Here is a 27,854-nt window from a genome sequence, read left to right as displayed (position 1 = left end):
GCCCCTGTTTAGTATGAAAAAAATAAGAAGACACGTGTGACATGTTTGATCTGGGCAGCTTGCCCCAGGAAATGTGCCAAGCTCAATAGGGAACAACGGTACTTAAGTTATTTACATGACTGCAAAGTTGTAAATGGAAGCGAGGGGTAGGTGGAACATCCTCCTTATTTTCTACTCATTTTCTATGTTTCCAATGCGAGGACTGCTGAAACATTTGAAAACTGCGTGAGCCAACATTCTGTCTTGAGAGAGTATCCAGAAGTAGTTCCATTGTGACTCAGAATCTATTTTAGTGGCCAAGATGGCAGCACATAAAAGAAAGGACAACATAAAACGGCAACATGAAAGTTCATGGAAAAAATAAACTTCAAACGATAATCAAATTACTGTAAAAAGTGATTTAGCAGCATTCAGAAGCGGGACATGGGAATTCAGTCGTCATGTAGTCCATAATCCAGTTTTTAATACTCTTCGATGCTTCTAAGATGATCTAATTTACATTAACGTGACAGCAGTGTTGGGAAGTTACTTTGAAAGCGTAACTTGTGCAGTTACAAGTAACTCACCATGGCAGTAACTTGATCAATTTAAAGTTATACCCCTGGAGAAATATAACTTAAAGTTACATAGGAAAAGTAACTTGAGTAACTTGAGTTATTTATTTTTTTCAGCGTTAAATTGAGAATGATTTGGTGTACATGAAACTAAATAATATTCTACAAAAAAAAGCAGAAATACGCCTCTCAACCGAGTTTTATGTTTTATTTCAAAAAGGTTGACATTTTCTTTAGTAAATGTCTGTGTTCCTAAAATAAAGTTAAAAAAAGAAAAGAAAATTATGATCTGACATTAATTTTGATTTTCAATCTTCACAAAACTTAAATGTAAAGTGTAACTTTGCTTGCAACTTCTTGTAACTTGTAACTTGAGCCAAAAATGACCCAAAAAGTATCTCAGTTACTTGACAAGTTACAGAAATATGAATGTAACTCAGTTACCAGCAAGTTACAGCAAAATGTAACTTAGTTACGTAACTCAGTTAGATGTAACTTTAACTTCCCCAACACTGTGTGACAGTAGCTCACACCAAGAGGAGGATGCACGAACATGAACCTATTCAGGTAACATTCCGCAAAAATAGCTGATCTATAAGCATATAACGAAAGTTACGTATGTAACTACGGTTCAATGAATCCCGAATGACCGCCAGAGGCGGTGCTTAAAGCACTGAATATTCCCTTCGCGCATGCGCAGTTCGAGTATTAATATCAAAAAAGTCACTTGTGACCCGTGGATGACCCCACCGGGGGTATATCATCCGGGGATATCCAACGGATCATTTCCTACAGAATCTTCTCGTGAGACCACGAGGATTCTGAGTGACCCAGTGCTCTGGCGGTCATTCGGGATTCATAGAACCGTAGTTACATACGTAACTTTCGTTCTATTTCATCCCTGCTGACCGCCAGAGGCGGTGCTTAAAGCACTGAATGACGTATACCAACAAAGTCACGAGGAATCCTGATTACAACCCTCAAAGAGCAGAATCGGAGGATTCTGGGAATAGAACCACCCCCAATGGATAGGGAGTGGCAACAATCACCCAATAGAACTTGGAGAACGTGCCGATGACTCCCATGAGGCAGTGGCACCAATATCTTCCAGGGGTACTACTCTCAGGTAGCCCATGATGTGGGGGCACTATCATTAGAGTGGCACCCTATACCAGATAGCAGGGGACGATTACTCACCTTGTAGGTGTGGCTGATGGCACCCACAATTAAAAATGGGGCAGGCGCTGTCTGTGGAATATCTGGGCCATCATAGCCACGGAAGAGCTGTTATGGCCGCCGAAAGCATGTGGCAGGGCTAACATAAGCTCTATGGGCCCACACTGGGCACAACAGTTCCAGCTTGTCCACCCACTCTCGTGGTGGAGGTTAAGCTGGGCAAGCCTTACAGGCTGGTTGAGGTGCGACTGAGACAGCACCATTAAGGAGGAACGCTGTGTTCGGCCACATAGCGACACCTCAGCTGTCTGAGTTCTACTTCAGACAAGAGTCACTGACAGGCAGCGCGTGTAGCTCACCGACACGTCTGTTGAGGTAATGGGCAGGATGAATGCCTTCTCACATGACCCCAACCTAGACTGCCTGTGTCAAGGGCTTGAAAGGGAGGTCCGCAAAGGGTGTCCCGTACCATGGGAAGATCCCATGATGGAAGTCCTCAAGGCTCTTGAAGGATACAACCTCAGAGCCCCCTCCGGGAAAAGGGACACTTGACTGTTGTTCCCCACTATGGCTGTGCCATTGTTGATTCTACCATGTCTACATGATCTTGCTGCTATGCAAAATTTTAGAGTAGACGGAGAGTGGCCCCAGTCTAGGAGGGACTGGTGAAACTCCAGCAAAGTAGGCACAGAGTAACGCACAGGGTCATCACTCTGACCCATACACCAGTTGGAAACAGCTCCATCTGTTATCCTACTGTAACCTGGTGGATGGCCCCGGCCATCTAGCATTCAGGACGGTATGCCTGCCTGAATCCGCATAGCTGCCCCGCAGCGGTTCAGTTGGAGGGGTTGAGGATTGGGATGCCAGACCCGACCTCCTAGTCGAGAGGAGACCTCTCCTGTCCCGGAGGTGCTATGGCTGTGACTTAGTCTGTGCAGCCAGGGAAACAGTCCTCCCTGGCCAGAAGGGAGCCACCAGTCGAATGGTATGACCCTCCTGAAGAACTCTTAAGCACTGGTCGTATCAGTGGAAGCAGTAGAATGCATGTGCAGTGCCTCTGGGCATGTGTACATTTCACTTGGGGCTTTTGAGGTGATTCTACTCACCCGGTAGATAAATTGCCCTTAGGCTAATCGTGCAGACCTGGTTCCGCACCGATTTACCCGATACACGGTCATGGTGTTACGTGACCGCATGAGAATGTGCTCGCCTCTCAGGCACGGCAGAAGGCACTGTAGAGCCAAATGCACCACCTGGTGCTAGCTGTTATAGTAGTGGCATTTAAGGCCACAGGCGTTATTGATGTTACAAATCAATGTTATGGTCAGAGATGTTCTAGGCAACATCTTCCCTTATTTACTGAGCCCTAGATGGGCCATGCAGGACGGGTGACGTGCTGCAACTTGGACACCTGATTCTGGGATGGTACGTAGATTAGCCAGTTGCCCAGGTACGACGGGACCCTCATACCCTGAGACGGCAGCGGCACAAGCGCCGCTGCCAGACACCTTGTGAACACCCTCTGGGAGAGGGAGAACCCGAAAGGAAGCATCCTGAGCTTCCAGTGGTGACCTTGATAGGCATAGCACAGAAACTGCCAGTGTTGACAGGCAGCGGAAACTGTGGGTATCAGTTTGCAGATCATCTGCTGTGGTCAACATATAAGATGACATGACCTTAATATACCTCTTGGGTCCCCACAGACTCAAGGAAGTATGTCGATTAGAACTAGCCTAGCACAGCTAAACAATCCACCCATGTTAAAACAAGGTGGGGACGCTATACTATACTGCAGTTAGTTAGCTGCATTAGTATATAGTCTGGCCAAACCAGGCTAGATTAGAACCTCCTTGTCTGACAGAGGGTCTACAGCCTCGATGGCACCCTTTGTCAGGAGGACGGATTGCTCCTGGTCCAATGTAGGATTTTTGCCGGATCACTGACTGCCTTCTTTTGACCCAGCCAGATGTGGGGGGCCGGTGTCGGAACTGACGCTTATATCCGGCGTTTGAGGTGGCAACCACCAACACGTCTAAGGTGTAAGCAGCCCAGTATCTGAGCTGCAGATGGGAAAGGTATCTGACAGCTGGCCCAGTAGCCTCAGCTGCCGCCTGGTCTACCTAGCCTGCATGGTTCGCTTTGGTAGTTCCATCACTGCTGAACCAAACCCTACTTCCAGCTCCACTGGGAGACTACAGAGTTCTCCTAGGTGCCCCAGTCAGGCTTAACTGTAAAAGCCACACTCTGGGATGAGTTTGAACTAGGATGGGCATCATCAATCTGAGTTCATGGAAATAAACCCAATGCCCCAATGACACATCACTGAAGGTGATGGGGTCATTATTCACATTGCCCTTTGCAAAGACGTTAAGAGGGCAAGCATAAGGTATTATAGGGAGTTGCCCAAACACCTCGCATTCAAACCCCCTGCCACACAGCTCCCTCGGGGAACACAATGCGGACTGTGATGACAGGCTTGATAGCTGGCCTGCAAACCCAGGCGAGCACTTATTGAATCATTCATGGCTGACAGGGGTACAGGCATGAGGAACAGAAAAGGCAGTGGAGGGTGGCCTGCGCCTGGCGACGGTGCTTGGCCTGGTTAGGTGCTGGCATTCCAGGGCTATGTGAATGATAATGCGCATGGAGCTGTACTATGTCTCAGCCAATGGCTCTGAGCTGAGGAGGCTCTAAGGCCTATGCATCTTCCTTATATTCATGGAAGTGTGTAGCTCAAGCTGCAAGGAAGATCACATCATCCTCTGGAGTCAGCTGTGGCATTGGAGGAGTAGGCACTTCGACATCCTCCAAAGGTAAACAGGTTGGCGGGCAACGGCCCTCATGTAAGCCAACTCAGCAAATAGCCAATCCATCATGGTTGAAGCCAGACCTTTTCTTCCTGGTACGCAGGGCAGAGGTCATGGCCGGCATCCGGCTGGAGAGGAGCCCCACACGAGTGCAAAAGTGGGAGCTCTCCATTGTGGTGGCACCGGTTTCTCTGCACCGGCCAACACACACCAGTCCCAACTAGCCCAGAGCGCGGACGCCACTGGTTGCTAGACTATATTGTCGACATGAATGTCGACATTAGCTAGACTGTAGAACCTGTATGGTGGGGGGAGGAGCGCGTACGCTCCCCCCCCCCCCCCCCCCCGCAATTATTCCTACCGTAGGAGACGGGTGCTGTACCAGCTGGCTAATAACAAGACAAACTATACAAAATAGCTGTTTACGAAAGCTTGAAGCAAGCTTGAACGCTGCCAAAAGCTATTAGACAATGTCTACCAAAAAATCATAGTAAGTAGGCCGTCATGCTGTGAGCAGGAACGGCTATAGTTTATGATCAGCAAGGCTATTTAGAAGCGTGCCACAGATAAACACATCCCTATCCTGGGGAGAGGGAGCACATAGCCAGCTGTTTAGCGAAAAAGGCTAAAGGAGTTTGCACACCGCTAAACTCTGTGATATAACCAGAAAGTGAACAAAAAAGAAACTACTCGCTATAAACAGCGTGTTCTTATAACAAGGAAGGTAATAATAGTCTGTATCCTTGATAATGGTAGAAACGGAGCGCTAACGTTCCGTTCACAGCAAACGAGTCTCGTATTGGAGGGAGGCAGCGCCCGCAGCCTTTCGCAACAGAGCAGTTTATTCTCTTATACAAACAAACACAATGTAATTTGAACCTCATCTTGCGGACATTACGCTAACAACAGTAACCTACCTCTTGTCCGGAGAGTTAAGACCCTCGTCATCTGGGAAAGAGATCGGACGCTTTCGCGTCCACGTGAAATAAACTCCGCTCATAGAGGAGATAATAAGTCGCAGTTCCTGGAGGGCGAACTCTCGCTGCCCCGACCGAAACGGCCACGGAACTACTAGCGACTTCAATAACAAGGTAGGTTGCATAATAATGCATCGTATACTGCTGCATATTGTAGCTCAATGCAGAGCTTGCAAACGAAACTCGGCGCGCGAGAAGAAAAGAGGAAATGATCCGTTGGATATCCCCGGATGATATACCCCCGGTGGGGTCATCCACGGGTCACAAGTGACTTTTTTGATATTAATACTCGAACTGCGCATGCGCGAAGGGAATATTCAGTGCTTTAAGCACCGCCTCTGGCGGTCAGCAGGGATGAAATAGAACACGTTGCAACACTCCAAAGAGATTTGTGTAGGGGGAAAAAAGCAGGGGATCAAGTTTGAGACCTGTGGAGGACCCCAGTCAACCAAGTATTTAGGGTGCTTAAAACACTTTCACCGAAGGTGCAGAAAGTGCAGCTTCAAGAGATAGGTTACATAAATTGTCCATGGCAGGGGTCTTCAACGTTTTCAGGCCAAGGCTTAGTTGAGAGAGAGATGAAGCAGGGACCCCCACAACCTGTTCATAGATTCCATATGGTTTCATCGTTTGACAGCACAATTGTCAGTGTATTTTGGATTCATGTCAATTTGTGTTTTCAGATATTTAACCACTTGAACCGTCAATACTTAATAAATTTGACCTTTCACTCTGTACTTAGTCTGCTCTTTTTCCCCTCTACACCAAAGCTCTTTGCCAAAAATAGCCGATCTACAAGCTCAACACGCCTCAGCCTCACCCCCTAGGGGTCCCGGACCCCCTGTTGAAGACCCTTGGTCCATGGGATTGGAATAACAGCCCTGACAAAAAAAGATATTCCTTTGGTATTTGAAAACAAAATGTGGATGCCAGAGAGTTAGTCAGCGATAGGTTTAAGTGTAAACATGCAAACAGTTTGTGCCATTTTCCTGTCCATCACTAGATGGAGCAGCCTGATGTGAAATCTCCTCTTCCCCCACGTTCATTTGATCAGTAAAAAGAGCATTACGAAACAAAAGAAGAGTTGAACGGAAATGATAGATAGATAGATAGATAGATAGATAGATAGATAGATAGATAGATACCTTTATTATCCCAAGGGGGAAAATCAGTTGCCCAGAGGCAGCACAGCAGGTTATTTACAAAGTTACAGAGAAGTAAGAAAAAGATAAAAGAAAAACAAGAACAGAGTACAGTAAGGAGCAAGGTACATCAAGAGAGGGAACAAATAATATATAAATATATACATACATAAAGTGTCCTTAAGCACAACTATCAAAATAGTACAGTGTCCAAATCAAAACAGACCATAGCAGTCAATGCTAGTTAGTGCAACAAGTATCTCACTGTCATGTCAAACACAAGCAAAAATACCCAAAACTACTAACACAACCTAATAGTGCAGTGTCAAAAAAAAGTCAGTGCGAAAAAAAAATAAAAACTTGAAAAGAAACTAGAAAGGGTGTCACAGCCAGACGCACATGAGCACCCTCCCTGGAAGGTCCTTAGAGGTCAGACTCAGTACAACTATAGTTCCGTCATCCTAGGTCCTAGTCCTCCTCAATCGACCATTGTGTGTCTCATTGTACAGCTTAAGGGCAGCCGGTACAAAAGACGTTCCAAGTCTCTCGCATCTCCGTCCTGGGTAGACAAAGCGGTCGTTTGACAATGACAATACTTTTTGTGTTTTGTTTTTTTTCCATTTCTGCAGGCCTTTATTAGGGTTAGAGACCTGCGCTACCTGGAACTCATCAACAGCATCGAGGTAAACGCTTGCCCCTCGGAGAGGAAAAACATAACGCATGCTCCGTTGAATAAAAGCCAGGTTCAAGATGATCTGTCTTTGGAAAGAAAAAAAACGAGAACAGTAATCAGAACAGAGCACAGAAAAGATTTATTGCCAGCCCAGTGTTGGTTGGACCGTAGCCATTATCAAAGGGAAGCACGGAGTTAAAAGCATATGGGCACTGCTCCTAACACACGTACTGCAGGCCCATTATACTTTTAATTACTGGACTTTTCCTCTGGCCCACCTTTCAAGGCTCGGAAAAAAGAAAAGAGAGAGTATCTGATTGACTCGCTCCTTAGCGCGCGCACACACACACACACACACACACACAAACACACACACACACACACACACACACACACACACACTCACACGCCAGTGGCGTCAGTTCAGAAAAAGCTAAGGTATGGCAACATGCCTGTTGCCTTGCACGCGCGCCTTCATGCACGTGCAAGACACCAGTCATGTTGTCATACCTTAGCAACAGGCATGATACATTTATTTTAATTAACAATAATGAATTGCACCTGTGCAGCTGACCTGCGGAACCTGGGAATATACCATCTTGTCAAGATGGGGAGAATACAATTATAATACCTTTTTTAAAAGTGACAATTTTGTTAAATTTAGCATTTGTAGTTATTTTACTGTAATTTAACAACATAATAACCAGAACAGATAGACAAAGAGAGTGACTTTTATTTTCCCCCCTGGACCCAGGGTATGGCAGCTGCATACCCCTGCCATAGTCTGGGATCACTTCACTTTTCGGGTTTGTAACCGGTCTGGAGCGGAAACCACAAAACGTCATGTTGTAGTAATCAATGAACTACAATTTGCCGGAAAGATCAAACCGGATTCAGTTTTAACCCAAAATATTCCCCTGCGCTCAAGGACATACTTTTAGGGCCTACCTAATAAACTCCTTGATACAGAGTAGTTTTGCTTTTGAAAAATTCGTTTGGTATATGCATCTTTTAGTCCAACTTTTAGCGACTGGCAAGACTACACTAGGCTACTCGAGCATTTTAATAGGGATTGGGGAAACAAACGGGGGGAACCAAATCAAAGCGACGCCGCTTCTTCTAGTGGTTTCCGCACTCTAGGCGGAAACCAAACGGCCTGTAGTGAACGAACACCAGGCTTTCCCCCAGAAAGCCTGGTAGGCGAGGTTACCCCTGCCATACCCAATTGACGCCCCTGTCACACTCACACACACACCCATTCATTCATACATTTTTCAGGGGAGGGAAGTGTTTTCATGTGAACCAGGCTGAACTCCCCCGGGGGAGGCCTCAATCATACATTTACAGTGGGAATTCAGACGCGTTCACGTGTTTTTTATATTTTCATGAGGAATTCATTTTTTCTCCAGATAAGACTTGCCCCGGGGGCGAAAAGGAAGAAAAGTGGTTCTTTGATAAAACTCTCGCTCTGTGATATGAGTTGATATGAAAAGAAAGGATCATTGAATTCGACCAAAATTACTTTTGTTCTCAGGTCTTTCTCTTCTAACACAGTTATGTGTGGAATTAATGTTTTTTAGCAGCAGGGTGATTCAGAGGTGACGCGGACCTCACCCCGCGAGCCAGTCATTTCCTCTGTGTGTGTGTGTGTAGGGATGGGACGATATGAACATTTCATATCACGATTATTGTGACCAAATAAATCGCGATCAAAATATCCCCAACATCCATTATCCTGGGACGGGAAATTTGCCCCAAAATAGCCGATCTACAATTTTTCAGCAAATTTTTTGGCAAAGACATTTGATAGAGAGTGAAAAAAACTGTATTAAGTATGTATATGTTACAGTCAGTTTGGGTAACTCAGTGAGATTGGGTTAAGAGCGCTCGTTTTGTCGTTCACCACACACCCCTACCACCACCTGGATCAATTCACCTTGATAGTCTCTTATCAGCGCACCTGTGTAATTCTGCGTATTCACCATGAGATGGCGACAACAGCCATTCACTTGTGTAGTCGTTGACGTCACTCGTTTGCGACACCTCTTTCTTTGTTTATCTACTAGCCTAGCTCGGCTGTGTTTAGCCATTAGCTTACTATGCCAAACTCTAACCCTAACCCTAACCTCCGTGGGGTGAGGCGCTATCATTCCTGCCGACGCTACGTTGTCGTTGTCGTTGTTGTGGATCAAAGCGACCGCTTGTTCCGCCGCACAACGAGCGCTCCTGTTCTCAATTTCACTGAAACTAAAAAAAAACTGTGACATATATACCGGTAAGTACCTTTTTACCAATTATAGAGGGTGGTAAGGTGGTATGCAGCTCGGCAAATAAAAGGTGAATTGATCCCAGTGCATGACGGAGGACGATATCACGATAAATGAAATCTCCACGATAGGATTATCGTTGAGTGTTTTTAATCACGATAAACGATAATATCACTTATCGTCCCATCCCTAGTGTGTGAGTGTGTGTGCCAGTGTTGATTTTGTCGACTAAAACTATGACGAAAAATGTTTGACGACTATGTTTTTTTCACTGACGAAAACTAAATAAAAACTAAACTATGATGACTAAAACTAAGACTAAATATATTGACAATTTCATCAACAAAATAAAAACTAGACTAAAACGTTAGGGTGGCACTAGTGGAGAAGACAGTCATTTTTTGTTTGGTTGCTCTCAGGTGTTGTGTGCTGAAAATTACCGATCTACAAGCTCACAACGCGTCACGCTTCGACGTGTTGTGAGCTTTGTAGATCGGCTATTTTCAGCACACAACCAAGTGCAAAATCAGTCATTACGATGCCATCAAGGCCTGCCAAAATACATCTTATGATATTTAGTCGACTAAAATTAGACTAAAACTAAAACTGTTCGAAAGACATTTTGTTCAAAAGACTATGACTGAAACGAAATCAAAATGTGCTGTCAAAAACAACACTGGTGTGTGCGTGAGTGTGTGCGTTCGTACGTGTACTGTACGTGTGTGTGTGTGACTGCATCGTGCCTGCGTGCACGCGATACGTTTCACCCGCTGACTGCTCGCTCTGCCTTTTGTGCGGCGGTGTTGACCGACTTGCAGGAGAGGAAGAAGCGAGGTGAGACCAACAATGAGCTGTTCCTGGCAGACGTCAACGCCTACCAGGGCAAGTTCCACGAGGCGGCCAAGCTCTACAAGCGCACTGGCAGCCACCCCCGAGCCCTCAGCATGTACACCGACCTGCGCATGTTCGACTACGCCAAGGTGAGGACACGTCGGCCGCACGGTAGATTAGGGCATCAACGAAAAAGTCAACAAGTCAACTGAGTCGTCTTCATTACACAAGTCGACTCCCACCAGAGAAAGTCGAATTTGAAAAAAGATAAATCTCTTGTATTTTTTTCTATCCTTATTTTTGGTCCATGTGCGCATCTGTCTGTACAGCATTCAAACAGTAAGATTGCTTGTTGTCAAGGACGGAATGATCCAATATTTCAGTGCTAAATTACATTTGGTATAACATGGTTCTATTGTGAGAATAGCCGATCTACATGCTCACAACGCCTCGCGATGCGAGGCGTTGTGAGCATGTAGATCTGCTATTTTCACAATTTCTGCCTCTATTTATTGGACAATTTGGACAATGTTTAATTTGTCATTTTAGAGGTATTAAACGTCCTTAAATTGGCACTTTAGAAATGTGAAGATACCCTCTATATACTTAAAATGTATAAAATAATTGGGGGGTCGTGTGTGATGACGTCAACTCAACTTTTTACTGAGTCGAGTCGACTTGCAAAGTCGTTAATGCCCTAACACGCGGTAGATCCTTCAAGCAAACACGCACAACATGTTAGTGTTTTCTGTGTCCAACCAACACATTTCGGGACATTTGATTTTTATTTGGGCCAATCCCTTTTGCCATTTTTTAAAACCCATAAGCCGAATGTGTCACACTGCGACACACGCTGAGCAGTGGTGTAAAGTAACTAAGTACCTTTACTTAAAGGGGGCCTGTCACCTAAAGGGTTATACTGTCACTTTAAGAATCATCTTAAAAAACAAGTTAATATTTTAATGATAATCAAATTAATCGTCTGTATAGCCTGACTGTATGACTACTTACTGTACTGGTCAGCTGTTGTTGAGGGGCGATTGATTGATTGAAGATTAGGGGCAGAATACACTGATTACACAGCTCACAACGAGTTGTGACGAGTTGTGAGATTGTAGATCGCTATTTTCAAACATTTACTTTTGGTACTTTAAGTTGATTCCAATACTTCCATACTTTTACTCCAGTACATTTTGAATTCCAGACGTTTACTTCTAACAGAGTATTTCTACATTGCAGTATTGATACTTTTACTTAAGTAAAATATGTGAATACCTTTTCAACCACTCATGTAAAGAATATAAATCGGGCATAAACCTGACCCCAACCTAAATATTTGATTTGATAGTTGACTCCCAACTTTTTTCTTTTTTTTATACTATTTTCTTCACAATGCCTAATCCTCTATACTTGTGGGGACATTTGGCCCTCAAAAGTATAGTAATAGAAGTACACACACACACACACACACACAGACACACACACACACACACACACACACACACACACACACACACACACAGCAATGCAGACCCCCGCACAAAGGGACCTGGAAAAGCATCGCACTTTGTTCGAGGGGTGTTTTAAACATGTGTTTCACTTCACCGTGCACAAAGTTATGCCAAGATGAGGCCCCGTGTGCTCCGTATTCAAACAGAACTCCCCCCCGCCCTCACCGCGCATCTTTCATCTCCTCGTATATCCAGAGGATCCCCGCGTATAACACCCGATCAGCAGATACACACACACACACACACGCATACGGGCTGGGGCGTCACAAGGGGGGGAAAAGTGGGACTGAATTACTAGGGCCCAAGGAGGTGGAGGGGCCTGGAATTATTTTATACTTTTAACTATTGAAAAATAGCAGATCTACAAGCTCGCAGCGCAGCACCGAGTGCCGCGCTGCAAGCTTGTAGATCTGCTATTTTTGAAAAGTCGTGTGTGCAAATCTTTTGAATATATGTATTTTTTTAAGCGAACATTTGTAACTCAAATTTTGCTTCTGTGGGGGTCCCTGGAACCAAACATTTGAGATGGGGGCCCGTGGCCAAATACATATCATTGGGGGGGTCCTTCACATGAAAAAGTTTGAGCACCATAGAAATATGGACATAGAAACATAGGTCTTTCAACCAAAAAAAGGACACAATTTTTAAAAAATAGCAGATCTACAAGCTGCGCAAGCGCGGCACTCTGTGCCGCACTTTGAGCTTGTATATCTGCTATTTTTCAATAGTTAAAGCACAAAATAATGCTTAATAATGCGTTCCCAGTCTAAATGGGTTAAACACCCTCCCCCTATGAAGAACATTCATGGGGGGCCCGCGGTGAATCCTTGTACCCAGGGCGCCAGGGCCCAGAGTGCGACACCCCTGCACACGTGCATACGCATACATACACAGGCACACATGCACACCACACACACACACACACACACACACACACGATTGCATGCATGTATGTGCTCAAAATGCCGCACAGACGCATGTCCGTTTACACGTAGAACCTTCACACACACGCAGATTTAAACCTGATTTACACTTGTGTGTTTGTACTCGTGTACGCTTGCAAGGGCCAAGATTAATGGGGGAAATCTCGCTCTTTCGAACGACCATCATTTCGACAACGGAGCGTCGAGAGGGTTAGCGACTCACCCCACGGAGGTTAGGGTTAGGGCAGGGTTCCCCAATAGGCGGCCCGCGGGCCATTTGCGGCCCGCGGGAGGCTACTGTCTGGCCCACACCAACCCCAGTAATAATGGTGGTATAAGAGCAGCAACAACACTAATATATTGTCGTTGTCGGGTGGAAACCTTGTATGTCCAAAACCGTTTGTTTTGTATCTATCGTCTAAAAAATGTACTAAACTAGTGCATTGCGAGGCGTTGTGTGCTTGTAGATCTGCTGTTTTCACTACTTTTGTCACTTTTGTGCAATGGTCTTGTATGATGAAGCAGGGCTTTGCTTTACCAAAAAGCGTACACATTTGAAACTTGGAGATACAAGGTTTCTGCCCGACAGTGACGATATCTGAACTGTCGCTGGAGTCGAGGGAACGCCACCGTCGCCCAACGCAATGTTGTGGCCCTCGGCTTGGTGCCCTAGACATGATTGGGCCCTTGGGGAAACCTAATTGGGGAACCATGGGTTAGGGTAATGGTTGGGTTTGGGTGCTGAAAAGATGACACATAGAAACAGCAAAACGCTCCATGGGTAATGTTGTGTGGGCCAGATGCAGGGGTGTCACAAGGGGTAGGAAAGTGGGACTGAGTTACTAGGGCCCAAGGTGGAGGGGCCCTAGTAACTTTAGCTATTGAAAAATAGCAGATATACAAGCTCACAGCGCGGCACCGAGTGCCGCGCTGCGAGCTTGTAGATCTGCTATTTTTGGAAAACTCGTGAAAATGTGTGCAAATCTTTGAATATGTATTTTTTAAGCGAACATTTGTAACTCAAATTTTGCTTCCAGCGGGGTCCCTGGAACTAAATATTTTGAGATGGGGGTCCGTGGCCAAATTCATATCATTTTGGGGGTCCTTCACATGAAAAAGTTTGAGCATCACTGACATGGAAACATGGGTTTCTTGCACACATTTTCACAATTTTTCAAAAATAGCAGATCTACAAGCTCGCAGCGCGGCACTCGGTGCCGCGCTGTGAGCTTGTATATCTGCTATTTTTCAATAGTTAACATTCATGGGGGGCCCGCAGTGAATCCTTGTACCCGGGGCCCAGAATTTGGTGTGACGCCCCTGTACTGGCCAGATGTCCCCACAAGCATAGTAGAACATAGTAGAAATATATAGACATGATGAGGACAAAGTGTTCTGGTCCTCGCAAGAGAAATGGATGCTTTATGAATAAAATGTTTTTAGAGATAGGATTATGTCTGGATATCTATGAAAAAAATCCAGGTTTTAGTTAAAGGAGTAGTTCACCCCCAAAATGACTTTTTTTCTATTGATTAGTCACGCCATTGGAGACTTGGGTTCAATAATAGTTTAGTTTTTTTGTCGCATTCCTAAGACAATAATTTGATTATAATAAATGTACCCCCATTGATTCCGGATGGGGACCCAAATGCATACGGGTCCCCATCCGGAATCAATGGAGGTACATATACTATAATCAATTTTTTGTCTTAGGAATGTGACAAATACAAAAAAATATTATAAAAAAAATTAAAAAAATCATTTTAGGGGTGAACTACTCCTTTAAGGGCTGGTTTCAGCTATTTTCAAACATTTCGTACTTTTTCTTTTCATACTTTGAGTACATTTTGAAGCCAATACTTTCATACTTTCACTCAAGTACATTTTGAGTTCCCGGGCTTTTTACTTCTAACGGAGTATTTCTACATTGCGGTATTGATACATTTACATAATTACAAAACGTGAGTACTTTTTCCACCTCTGGTTGTTGGTATGGTGTAAGAGAGAGAGAGATGGGAGAGTGTCCACCGCTCTTCCCTGCAAACTCTTTGATGAGGAGGTCAGTCTGAGTTGAGGGAAGCTCGCGTTCGCCGTGTTTACGTGTGGGGGCCTGCTCTTTGATCACCGCCGCGGTATGTTCACAGCTCTGGAGGAGCAGATGACACAGTCCACTGCCATGGCGCATGGACTTGCGTGCGTGTGCCGTGCACGCGCACGTGTGTGTGTGTGCACGTTTGTGTGCGTGCAGGGTCGTCACGAGGGGGGGGGAAGTGGGACTGAGTTACCAGTAGGGCCCAATGTGGAGGGTCCTTAATTATTTTATACTTTAGCTATTGAAAAATAGCAGATCTACAAGCTCACAGCGTGGCACCGAGTGCTGCGCTGCGAGCTTGTAGATCTGCTATTTTTGGAAAAGTCGTGAAAATGTGTGCAAATCTTTGAATATATGTATTTTTTTAAGCGAACATTTGTAACTGAAATTTTGCTTCTGGGGGGGGGGTCCCTAGAATTAACTATTTTGAGATGGGGGTCCGTGGCCAAATACATATCATTTTGGGGGTCCTTCACATTAAAACGTTTGAGCACCAGTGACATAGAAACATAGGTTTTTCAGGTTGCCGCGCTGCGAGCTTGTAGATCTGCTATTTTTGAAAAATCGTGAAAATGTGTGTGGAGGTTTTTTGAAAAACCTATGTTTCTATGTCACTGGTGCTCAAACGTTTTAATGTGAAGGACCCCCAAAATTATATGTATTTGGCCACGGACCCCCATCTCAAAATAGTTAATTCTAGGGACCCCCCCCCCCCCAGAAGCAAAATTTACTCGGTGCCGCGCTGTGAGCTTGTAGGTCTGCTATTTTTTCAATAGTTAAAGCACAAAATGTGATTGAATCATTGTGTACCCAGGGCCCAGAGTTTGGTGTGACACCCCTGTGTGTGCGTGCGTGCGTGCGTGCGTGCGTGTGTGTGTGTGTGTGTTTGCATGCGACTCAGCGCATTTGATCTGGCCTGTATATTTATGTGGGTGTGTGTGTGGCCATCTGGCCCCAGAGGCAGTTTGTTTTAGGTAGGAGGGACACCGGGACAGCGGAGCCGTGCTAGCTTGGCGCTATTTGCGCGACTGTCTGAGCGATGACCCAGATGGTTTAGTGCAGGGGTCTTCAACGTTTTCAGGCCAAGGACCCCTTCGTTGAGAGAGGGATGAAGCAGGGACCCCCACAACCTTTATATAGATTCCATACTGTTTCATCGTTTGACAGCACAATCATCAGTGTATTTTGGATTCATGTCAATTTGCGTTTTCAAATTTAAGCACTTGAACCGTCAATACTTAATAAACTTGACTTTTCACTCTGTACTTAGTCTGCTCTTTTCCCCCTCTACCCCAAAACTCTTTGCCGAATATGGTCACTATAGGGTTCAAGTGGTTAATATCAAATACAAAAAGTTTCTATCAAACAAAGATTTGGAGGACCCCCTGTAGTAACTCTGAGGACCCCCTAGGGGTCCCGGACCCCCTGTTGAAGACCCTTGGTTTAGTGTGTGAGGGTTAACTTCCCTTATAGGTCAGTGTTTCTCAAGCCTCTTCGTGTCAAGATTTGTGTGAAATTGTTCTTAGAATTGATCCTGATTTTCTTTTTTTCAATAACTTTCCTAGATTTTGCAAAATATTTCAAAAGTCTATAATCTATAAGTTCACAACTTGTCGATCTGTGATGAGCTTGTAGATCAGCTATTTTTGAATAACCAATGTATAAAATCGGATATTGTGGTTAAACTGATTTTGCTATTATGAGCCCACCTTGAGTTACTAGGGCCCAAGGTGGAGGGGCCTTCATTATTTCATACTTTAGCTATTTTTGAAAAGTCGTGAAAATGTGTGCAAATCTTTGAATATATGTATTTTTAAGTGAACATTTGTAACTCAAATTTTGCTTCTGGGTGGTCCCTTGAACGAAACATTTTGAGATGGGGGTCCGTGGCCATATACATATCATTTTGGGGGTCCTTCACATGAAAAGGTTTGAGCACCACTGACATGGAAACATAGTTTTTTCAAAAAACCTTTGAAGGATTTGAAATATTCCAAGACTTGCAAAAATGTTCAAGATTTTTCAAAAAATAGCAGATCTACAAGCTCACAAGCTGATCTACAAGCTGTTTCCGTGAGCTTGTATATCTGCTATTTTTTAATAGTTAAAGCGTTCCCAGTCTAAATGGGTTAAACCCCCTCCCCCTATGAAGAACGTTCATGGGGGGCCCGCAGTGTACCCAGGGCCCAGAATTTGGTCCCTGCTTGTCGATGTGCTATTTTCAAAATCTTGGAAAATAGTCTCATTTCGCCTATGATGACCAAAATAGGGATGCTGGGGGCTAATGTGCTTAACCGATTTAGTGCCATTCCCGAGATATCTCGTGAAATGTACTCGAGTATCTCGAGTGCCAATCCCGAGATATCTCGCGAAAAGTAATATATTACTGTAACGGCGGTTATCCTACCGTGTACAATGGCGGAAGGTCTCGAGCCGATCTCCGTCGCTGATTTATCATCGTCACGGATCCACGAGCACAAAATAGTAATCCCATAACATTGAGGCAGACGGGGGATCTCATCTTAAAGTCCATTATCTCAAAACAACACTTTAGAAGCGAAGATGGCAATAGATGCTCGCTTATAAAACACATGTTGAAAAGCATCGATCCTATCCGCCGTGACACCACATAAACAATGATCGATTCCGGTGAAGGACGCGATGACGTCAGACCGGAAGTGTTTACGCTGTGGACTTCTGGCCTTCAAAATAAGATAATGGCCGTTAATGGAGCCAGTGAGAGGCACTCTGGACATTATAATCCGTTAATTTCTGGGGCTCAGAATGGGTTTAAAAGCCATTTAAAAGCACCATCAAGTGTTCTTCCTGTCTGACTAGAGTGGCTGCTGACCCTCTGGGCTACCTTTCACTGCCATTACACTGTCAGGTACTCTGCATTCAGTGTCAGTCAGCTACAGTATGCGGGTCGTGCATACCGAGAGGGGCGTCGCACCAAATTCTGGGCCCTGGGCACAAGGATTCACTCACATTTTGTGCTTTAACTGTTGAAAAATAGCAGATACACAAGCTCACAGCGCGGCACCGAGTGCCGCGCTGCGAGCTTGTAGATCTGCTATTTTTGAAAAATCGTGAAAATAGTCTTATTTCAAATCCTTCTAAGGTTTTTCGAAAAACCTATGTTCCCCACCCCCCAGAAGCAAAATTTGAGTTATAAATGTTCGCTTAAAAAAATACATATATTCAAAGATTTGCACGCATTTTCCAAAATAGACTTCAAAAATAGCAGATCTACAAGCTCGCAGCTCGGCACTCGGTGCCGCGCTGCGAGCTTGTATATTTGCTATTCTTCAAATAGCTAAATTATAACATAATCAAGGCTCCCTCCACCTTGGGCCCTAGTAACTCAGTGCCCCCCCCCCACCCCGCCCTTGTGACGCCCCTGGCTCTGTGGGTCGTGCACGCCGAGTACCTGTCAGATGTTCAGCTCGCTGGTTTGTAATTGTTTACCGTCACGCGTGCCAAATGCCAGTTTTTTTTTCTTAACATTACGTGGTGGTGCTTTGCGTTTTTTTTTTCTTTTTTTTTTTTTTTTTCACTCTTCAGATGGAATGCTGCCAGTCGGTGTCTGTTTTTTTCTTGGACGGCGTCCAAAACTTCCAAAGTTTAAAATTCTGTTCAACTTTTCGCAGAGCATCATCAGCAGACTACATTACTTGTACCTCCAGAAGACCATTCACAAAAAGAGAAGGACGTACGAGCGCTATAATGTTTCAGTCAAGACGAGAGGCGCATCACAGCTGCAGCAGTCCCCCCCCCCCCCCCCCCCCCCCCCCCAAATAACCAGAAGAAACCCCCGCGTGTTGACATGAAACATCATTTATATGCAAATTAGCCGTAGACATGGAGTGATTTGTTTCTGAACGTCTTAGCATCATTTTATCAGGAGAGTCCTTGTAGCGGTTTGCAGGGACAGAGACAGTGTGTCTCATGGCTTAGTGATTAGAGCTGATAGTAGAAGTTCATGCCTTGGGTTTAAGCCGTTAAGGCCTAGAATTATTTAATGCTTTAGCTATAAAAGTAAGCCGAGTGCCAAACAACCCTGAAACAGTGGTAAATCAGCCAACAACCCACGCCCCTCGAATGGTAAATTGCTTTTCTACCTCTTCTACCATATAAATGAAAGAAAACACAGTTGTATCTTGGAAATGTTACAACTGCAACACAACAGTGGGCGGTTTCCATGAGCCAACTCAAGGTTGTTGACTGATTTACCACTGTTTTAAGCCAATCAGAATCCAGTATCTGAACATGTGACCACAAAAAGTGGTAAAATAGCAGATATACAAGCTCACAGGGTGGCACCGAGTGGCGCGCTGCGAGCTTGATTTGTTTTAGCAAGTCTTTGAATATATCTTTTTAAAAGCAAACATTTGTAACTCAAATATTTGCTTCTGGGTGGTCCCTGGAACAACATATTTGGAGATGGCGGTCCGCGGCAAAATACCTGTAATTTTGGGGGTCGTTGACATGGAAAAGTTTTAGAACAGCTGATTTGGAGGAAGGATTTAGAAGTCGGGTCAAAGATGTTCAAAGACTTGCACACATTTTCACGATTTTTCAAAAATAGCAGATCTACAAGCTCGCAGCGCGGCACTCGGTGCCGCGCTGTGAGCTTGTATATCTGCTATTTTTCAATAGTTTAAGCAGGTCTTTGAGGGTTAAGATAGTGTTGCTGCAGGGCAGAAACCTTGTATCTCCATTTTTCAACTTTTTATGTTGATCCTCCTAAATAAATGCCCGGCGTCGTGAAAAAGTGTGAGCAAAAGTAGCGAACATAGCCGACGCACAAGATAAAAGTAGATCTGCTACTTTATTTATTTATTTTTAACTTAAAGTGAAAGTGATAAAGTTTGTGGCTTTAATATTAACAAGAAGCTTGTTAATAACTACATTGGTTCCATTGGAATACCTGTTCTTTTTTGCCCTTTTCTGAAAAGGTACTGTTTTGACGCTCGGGTGGCGCACTGGTAAAGTCCCTGTCCACTAACTGACTTTGTCGGTGCGTCTACACACAAACACACAATTGGCTCGTGTTCGGGGGAGGGAAGCCAGGAAGGGTGATACTGGTAATAGACCTTATTCACACCGTGGCCATCTTGGATCACATGACTTCCTGGGATAGCAGCCTGCATTACAAACCATTGTGAACAATGGAGCGATGGTCCCAAAATATGAGTTCTATTCAACCAATTTCTTTTGACCAAAGCGACAAATGGGCAGATGACAACATCAACATCCCCAAAAGGATTAAATAGAAGCGTACATCCACAATATTCATGGTAGTTAGGTTACACTGTTACTCTGTACAAAGACTTGCTACAGTATCTGTGCAGACTAGTGCTTGCTCTGCCGTCATATAGTTAATATTACTGTATCGTGATTTTTGCATATTAATCAGGAACAATCTAACAACAAATAGTTAATATGATGGTGTTTGTACTTTGTACACAGTAAGGTTGCAACCTAACTTACCTTGAATATCGTTACCATGGATGTAATCAATCTACTGTAGCCCTTCTATTTTATCATTTTGGGGATGTTGATGTTGTCGTCTGCCCATTTGTCAATTTGGTAAAAAGAAATTGGTTGAATAGAACTCATATTTTGGGACCATCGCTCCATTGTTCACAATGGTTTGTAATGCAGGCTGCTATCCCAGGAAGTCATGTGATCCAAGATCCCTATAGGCTGGGGGGGGGCACTCATCAGCAAGGAGTGTGGGGCGGGAGGAGTAGGATGAAGGCTCTGCGTCCTCCTGGTGGGGGCTCCTCACTGGCAGGTGAAAAACGGTAGGATTAGGATACAAAAGCAGTGACGACACAGAAACTAGGAAGATGCCATTCTGGGGAATTGCAAGTGTGGTTGTCGTGACGCATGTCACACTCTCTGAAATAACCCCCCCAAAAATATTGAAAGAAGACATAACGCTTCCAGTAAGACTTGTTATCGCTACTGCACCAAGGGAGCAGCTGCGTCACATCCGCTTCATCTCGCACTCATGGTTAGAACTTCCGTCTCCCAGACTGTATGCCGGGAGCATTTGCAAATCGCGGAGGCAACCGTCTGGCCACTCGAGCCTTTGTGTGAAATGTGGGCATCACTTCCTTTTCCTCTTAGGCCAGTCAATCTAAGCTAAAGAGGGGCATGACCCAAAAGAAATTGCAATAGTAATGGTTCAAGGTTTTTTATGATCCTTACGGTCATCCAAAACACATGTTAAAAATTGTCCAAAATATTCTTAGTGGATCAAGGTAAATTCAGGGGGTTCAAGTTTGGGTCCCTTCCACTTACTATACAGGAAAAAAGACCCCCCAAAAAATATTCTTTAAAGTGTTTGTTCACCTATTTTTGACATAAAGCTGTGTGAAATACTTGCCATTAAAACAGTGGTTAAAAATGTATTAATTGATTACCAGAGTCCCGTGGTCAGAGTTCTGGTCAGTTTCTAATGAATATTAAGTAGTTCCAATGGAGTGGGGGCCATTTGGCGTGGCCCAATCATTGAAAATAGATGAATCCACAAAACTAGCGTCATTTGTATTGTTGGCCTATTTCTACCATATAGAGTGAGGTTTCGTTCTGATCAGCTGACTGCAAAGCACCTTGTTTTGGGGAAATACGTTGCAGCTGCGTAGTGATACTGGACACAAAAAATAGTACCATGTGACAGAGGGGTCAAAGTTGAACGAAAGTTGGTCTATTTGGTAGAAATAGGTCAACAATACAAATGACGCTAGTTTTGTGGATTCATCTATTTTTAATGATTGGGCCATGAGCCCCTGCCAAATCACCGGAACTGCTTTATATTCATCTAAAACTGACCAGAACTCTGACCACGGGACTCTGGTAATGAATTAATACATTTGTAAACACTATTTTAATGGCAAGTAGTTCACACAGCTTTATGTCAAAAATAGGTGAACTAACACTTTAAGTAGCATGTGAGGGGTCTAACTAGGGTTTTTTTTTCGTGACCCACAAACTATGATGTAGTGATGGTTTAGTGATGAGTCATCACTTTTAACACTTTTATGGGGTCCATTTTTTTGCCTGAGGAATGTTTTTCGTGCAAAACAAATGCTTGCAATGGATTCAGAATCATGAAAAACCCCTAGATAGACCCCTCACATGCTACATAAAGAAGATTTTTTTTTCTCTTTCCTGTATAGTAAGTGATCGGGACCCAAACTTTAACCCCCTTAAGCAGACTTAAGTACAGAAGGTCAAATTTATTAAGTATTGATGGTTCAAGTGGTTACATATCTGATCACAAATTGGCATGAATCCAAAATACACTGATGATTGTGCTGTCTAACGATGAAACTATATGGAATCTGGGGGTCGCTGCTTCATCTCTCTCCCAGCTAAGGGATCCTTGGCCTGAAAACGTTGGAGACCCCTGCAGTAGGCTATACAGTGCCTATATATTATCACTGTCGGGCAGAAACCTCGTATCTCCAAGTTTCAAATTTGTATTTTTTTTCACCATGTAAAGCCCTGCTTCATCATACAAGGCCGTCGCACAAGACTAGTGAAAACAGCAGATCTACGAGCACACAACGACTCGCGTTGCGAGGCGTGTGCTTGTAGATCAGCTGTTTTCACTAGTTTAAATCATTTTTAAAATGATAAATGCAAAACAAACAGTTTTGGACATACAGGGTTTTCACCCGACAACGACGATATATATAAAAAAGTGAAGTTGCTGTTTTGGACATACAAGGTTTCCACGTGTCAGCTACGTCAGTCTTTCTTTGTGTTTGGGGCTCCCTCTGTCCTCATCATGTACTGCATCAGTGTATCATTTTTATTCACTTGGGGAAACATGAGGCAGCAGTAGATAAGAGATAGACTACTGTAGGAGGAGAGGCTGATAGGAGAGGCTGGGTGACTTGAATTAGATATTCTAAATGTTTTTTTTTTTTTCCTGAAGGGGTTTGTAGTTCTTTTAGGGAAACATAGGTGGTAATGCCACACATTCTACTTTAACTCATCTACTGCCATTTTGAATATGCCGTCTTTGGGATTTCCCCGCCAGAAGTCTCCATAGACTTCCATGTAATTTATAGTGCACAGATCATGCACGCCCATGCACAGATCATGCACCATGTTTGTGCAGGCTGTTCACAGCTTTCAAACAAAAAAATCCGATTGGAAATCCGTTCAGGCATTCTTGAGATAGCATGAAAAATGGATGGAGCCCGCACACCAGATAAGGTACAAAAAGACTTTCTTTATTTGGACAACGTTTCGATCTATTCAGATCTTCATCAGGTCATGATCATACACAAACAGATCTGTGGTTTTATCAGGAAATGGCCTGTGTCAGTCACTCCCACTTGTGTCAACTCAGGTGTGACACATCTCCCCTGAGTGCACTGGCAATAGGTCTGCCATATCACAGATATATATATACATTCATTTTAGAATGAATTTAAAATTTTGTGTTTGTGTATGATCATGACCTGATGAAGATCTGAATAGATCGAAACGTTGTCCAAATAAAGAAAGTCTTTTTGTACCTTATCTGGTGTGCGGGCTCCATCCATTTTTCATAGTATTTTTTTAGCCCAGCACCCACCAGTCGATGTGCGTTGTCTATTTTCTTTTTCATTCTTGAGATAGCAGCCATTATGTTTTACATGTTATGTAAACAAAGATGGCTGCCCTGTATGAAAGATGGGGTTGTATGGGGGTGGAACATTTTTTTTTTTTTTCAAATTCGTCATAGGCAGAGTGGACCCATAAATATAACTCGTCAAACTAGTCATAAGCAGTAGATGAGTTAAAGACCCAATGAAACCAAGTTTTCCACTCACTCCTCCTAAAACGGTCCAGAAAGGAGGTACAGAGCACTTGGGTGAATGTGATTTGACGGTCAAAAAGTAGGCAGGCCATAACTCCTTGAAGACATTAATATGTAAAGACGGCTGAGGATTGGCGCTCAGTATCACAGCATTGCACTATAGACTGACAAGGCAGCAGCTACAGAAAACGAGTTTGAACAGGGAGGTGGGGGAGGCAGCTTGAAGGGGGGGAGGCACGCGAACCAGCGGCTCGTGGGGAGTCGCTGAAGTTGATGATGTTTATTGACACAGACATGCCTGTCAGTCATTCTGACTTGACTTCGTGAATTATAAATTTTCTTTATGTTCGTCATCACGCAAGACGTTTCTGTTTAGGGGCTGGTCTCTAACTGTTTCATTATAATACACAAATACTTGAATTTTCACTTTTTTTGGCATCCAGTGTTAGGTATGGCCATATTATCACTACAAATATGCTCTAAAAGTGTGAAAAATGTATTTTTGATTGCATTCCGACATATTGTGTACACGTACTGGACCTATTTGATGTTATGCTTTTGAAACTGATATTATCCTAGATAAAGTACTATGTTCTATCCGTCTGTCTTTCAATGTTATATGAGATACTTAAAGTGTGGTTCCTGTGGAAATAAGCCTCGGCTTTCTAGGATCTCCTTTTAGTTGACCTTGTACCAGTGATTTGTACTGTCATGAAACTGTACTTTTTTCTATTGCAAACTTCTAATAAATTCTTCAATCAATCAATCAATCAATCAAAAACCTGTATGCCAGTGGTTCCCAAACCTTTTAGTTCAAGACCCAAAAGAGAAATTAGACTTTTCCCGGGACCCAAACTTGTGAAAATAGCAGATCTACAAGTTCACAACGTGCCGTGAGCTTGAAGATCGGCTATTTTCACTACTTCTTAATGTAATTAAATGAAATATATATATGTATTTTAAATGTAGGAAAAGAAAATGGGATTTTTCCTCGAGTCGTGGCCCATAGAAATTGGTCCGTGACCCACAGTTTGGGAACCAGCTGCAGTGCTGTATTACAGTATCATCGTTGTCGGGCATAAACCTTGTATGTCCAAAACCATTACCTTTCAGGAAATGGACCTTTGTTCCAATGGATCCATTGTAGTTATTTAGTCTGACGCTCTTGTTAAGACTTAATTGGTTAAATATTTATAAAACCCACAGACGCACTTAACCACTTTCAACCTGGCGTCTCTATTTTCAGCATGCCTCATTACAATACAGGTGACATCTTTCCAAACTAAATGTAGATCAGCTATTCCTGGCAAAGAGAGGTGGGGTCCTATCTTGCGCGCCGCACTACCTGTTAATTATGCACACATCAGCGCCAGCTAGCTGCCCCTAAAGGCTATCGTACGGCAGCGCTACATTATACCAGTGGTTCGCAACCTTTTCAGGCCGCGACCTCCAAAATAATCATATTTTAACTGGGGACCCCCCCACCCTACGAGCACTAAGAGTTGGGGCATTACATTTTGTATAACGCGCCGGTTCTATTACGTATGTAGTCGAAATAGACGATCTACATGCTCACAACGCCTCGCGTTATTTTCACAATTTCTGCCTCTAATATTTAACAATTTGGCCAATGTTTAATTTGTCATTTTAGAGGTATTGCAAGCCGATCTGCAAGCACACAATGCCTCGCCCTGCGAGGCGTTGTGTGCTTGTAGATCTGCTGTTTTCACTACTTTTGTGCGACGGCCTTGTACGATGAAGCATGGGTGCCTCAATGCAGAGTTGAACACCGCTGCACTTCTGAATTAAGTGATTGTGAAAGTGATTATGATTATCATTTTACTGTAATCCACAAAAGTGTAACTGTTAATTCCTTTTGTCAATAAGTTGTTTTTATCAGCAGTTGCCAGCTAAGCTTATCAATGAAAGACAAATAAATAATGTGATCTGTGTTTTCTATAACCACACCGGACCATTCAGTTGAATTAATCCAGAACACAAGGGATTGCTGTAATTTTAAGTTCTCTATCAGCAATGTGTGAGTGATAATCTGTGTATCAAATATAACTTTATTCCAAGGCAATCAAGGTCGGACTGCCTCTTTTAGTGGGTTGGCTTAACAAAATTATCGAAACGAAGCGGACAAAAGTGCCGAACCTTTTTGGAGGCCTCTTTAGGACGTAACAATGGATTTTAGCCTTGGGTACCAAACTTTATTTTGATGTTTACCCATAGAATTATCCATATCAAGTTGGGCTCCCATCGACTCTCTATACAGGAGGAAAATACCCAGAAAGAAATCTGCATTAAGTAGGATGTGATTGTGAGGGGTCTAACTAGGCCGGGGTTTGTCATGATCTTGAATCCATTGCAATCATTTGTTTTGCACAAAAAACTTTCATTGGGCTAGAAATGGCCCCACAAAACGATGGTTTAGTGATGAGTCATCATTTTTCACAGTTTTTTGGGTGTTTTTGGGGGCCATTTCTAGCCCAAGGAAAGGTTTTTTTGCAAAACAAATGCTTGCAATGGATTCAGAATCATGACAAACCCCTAGTTAGACCCCTCACATCCTACTTAAAGCAGATTCTTTTCTGGGTATTTTCCTCCTGTATAGAAAGTCGATGGGAGCCCAACTTGATATGGATAATTCTATGGGTAAACATCAAAATAAAGTTTGGTACCCAAGGCTAAAATCCATCGTTAGGTCCTAAAGAAGACTCAAAAAAAGTTTGGCGCTTTTATCTGCTTCGTTTCGATAATGTCAAAAACCAGCATTAAGCAACCACGCTATTTGCTCTTCCATGGGCAGAGAGGGAGAGAGCGTATGATAGCACTGGGCATAAGGCATATCGCAGTCGTCTCTTAACTCCCAAGGAGCCAAACTCATTCAGTAACGAGTTAAGGCCACTAGGTGTCACCATGCCAAAAGGAGTTGTCTCGTCCCTGGACGAGACAACGAAGGGTTAACTGTACGTGCAGCTGCCTGCCCTCTGAATGACCCGAGTCCATACGTCACCCCGTAGCAGAGAGAGAGAGAGGGAGAGAGGAAAAAAAGGCACGCGCTGGTTGCATTGTTTTCCATTCTACTCTGAAACATAAAAAGGGCTTTATCTCTGAATGAGGTGAAAAGAACGCCAGAGATCTGATTGTTTTCACGGCGACACTTTACCGCAATGGTCGGCTCCCGTTTGGATTTTAGTTTTGCAAGCTTTTGTAAACAAAGGGATTATCTTCCTCAATCGTCAGTGGACACCCACGTGCACACGCACGAAGCTTCCGAGGCTCTTCAAAATAAAGCGTGAGTGAACGGCGGCAGCAGCAACAGCTATAAATGTTATAAACCTGAGCAGCCCATGTGTTAAAGGTAATGGCATGGCACGCTGATTGGTTTTATTAAAGTAACGTCCCAACGACACCTATGCATAATGTAAGGGGGATAGCGTAAGTGTTTTACGGATAAGGCCGGTGCCGGAAGATAGCAATTCGAAGAACGCCCCTTGCATACTGCTAAATCCCCAAATAGTGGGAAGCGGGAATTGGGTGAAAAAAATAGGGTCCTTGGTGGTCAGGGGAAAAAATGTGCAGTGCTGTAGCCTAGCCTGGCCAGCCAGCCTCATACTGTGCATTCACTCACTCGTTCCTTCCCACAATATGAGTCTGGACTTTGGGCTATAGGCAGCTTGAAAAGTGGGCGGGAGTACTTGCCTTGACAGACAGACTCCTCTAACATCTGTCATCACAGTGCAGCCAGTCGGAAGAACAGCAAACAAACACGTCTTTTCGGCAGATAAACTCCGCTGGCGCATACTCCTGTCCTTTTTAATTGTTGTAATTGATTCCAACTCTGAAATAACTTCACTTATTGCTTGTTTTATCGTTTCAGCGTTAACCGTTACACTTGTTGCATCGAAGGCAGCCATTGTTGTTTTGAAAATGCCACAGCATGTATTCTACGTTGTCACCATCTACGCATGGACCAATCAGGGGAAGCTTTTCACGCAGTCACTGATTGGCCCCGATCATTTTCTAATTTCTCATACTCGGTGCCTATTGGCAGAAGTCCAGACC

The 27,854-nt window shown here is 43.9% G+C and overlaps 1 protein-coding gene across 1 annotated transcript in view; it reads left to right on the top strand.

Moving 5' to 3' along the window:
* The window catches only part of ift122 (intraflagellar transport 122 homolog (Chlamydomonas)), a 127,818-nt gene that overhangs the window by 39,782 nt on the left and 60,182 nt on the right, over nucleotides 1-27,854 (top strand). The window contains exons 16-17 of the mRNA XM_080734189.1: nucleotides 7,289-7,342; nucleotides 10,418-10,579. Of these exons, the coding sequence (XP_080590315.1) occupies nucleotides 7,289-7,342; nucleotides 10,418-10,579 (216 nt within the window). The remainder of the gene's footprint in view (nucleotides 1-7,288; nucleotides 7,343-10,417; nucleotides 10,580-27,854) is intronic.

Source organism: Nannobrachium achirus, assembly GCF_963921795.1.
Source record: "Nannobrachium achirus genome assembly, chromosome: 9".
In the NCBI taxonomy this organism is placed as follows: Eukaryota; Metazoa; Chordata; class Actinopteri; order Myctophiformes; family Myctophidae; genus Nannobrachium; species Nannobrachium achirus.
This window is presented reverse-complemented; position numbering and strand designations above follow the sequence as displayed.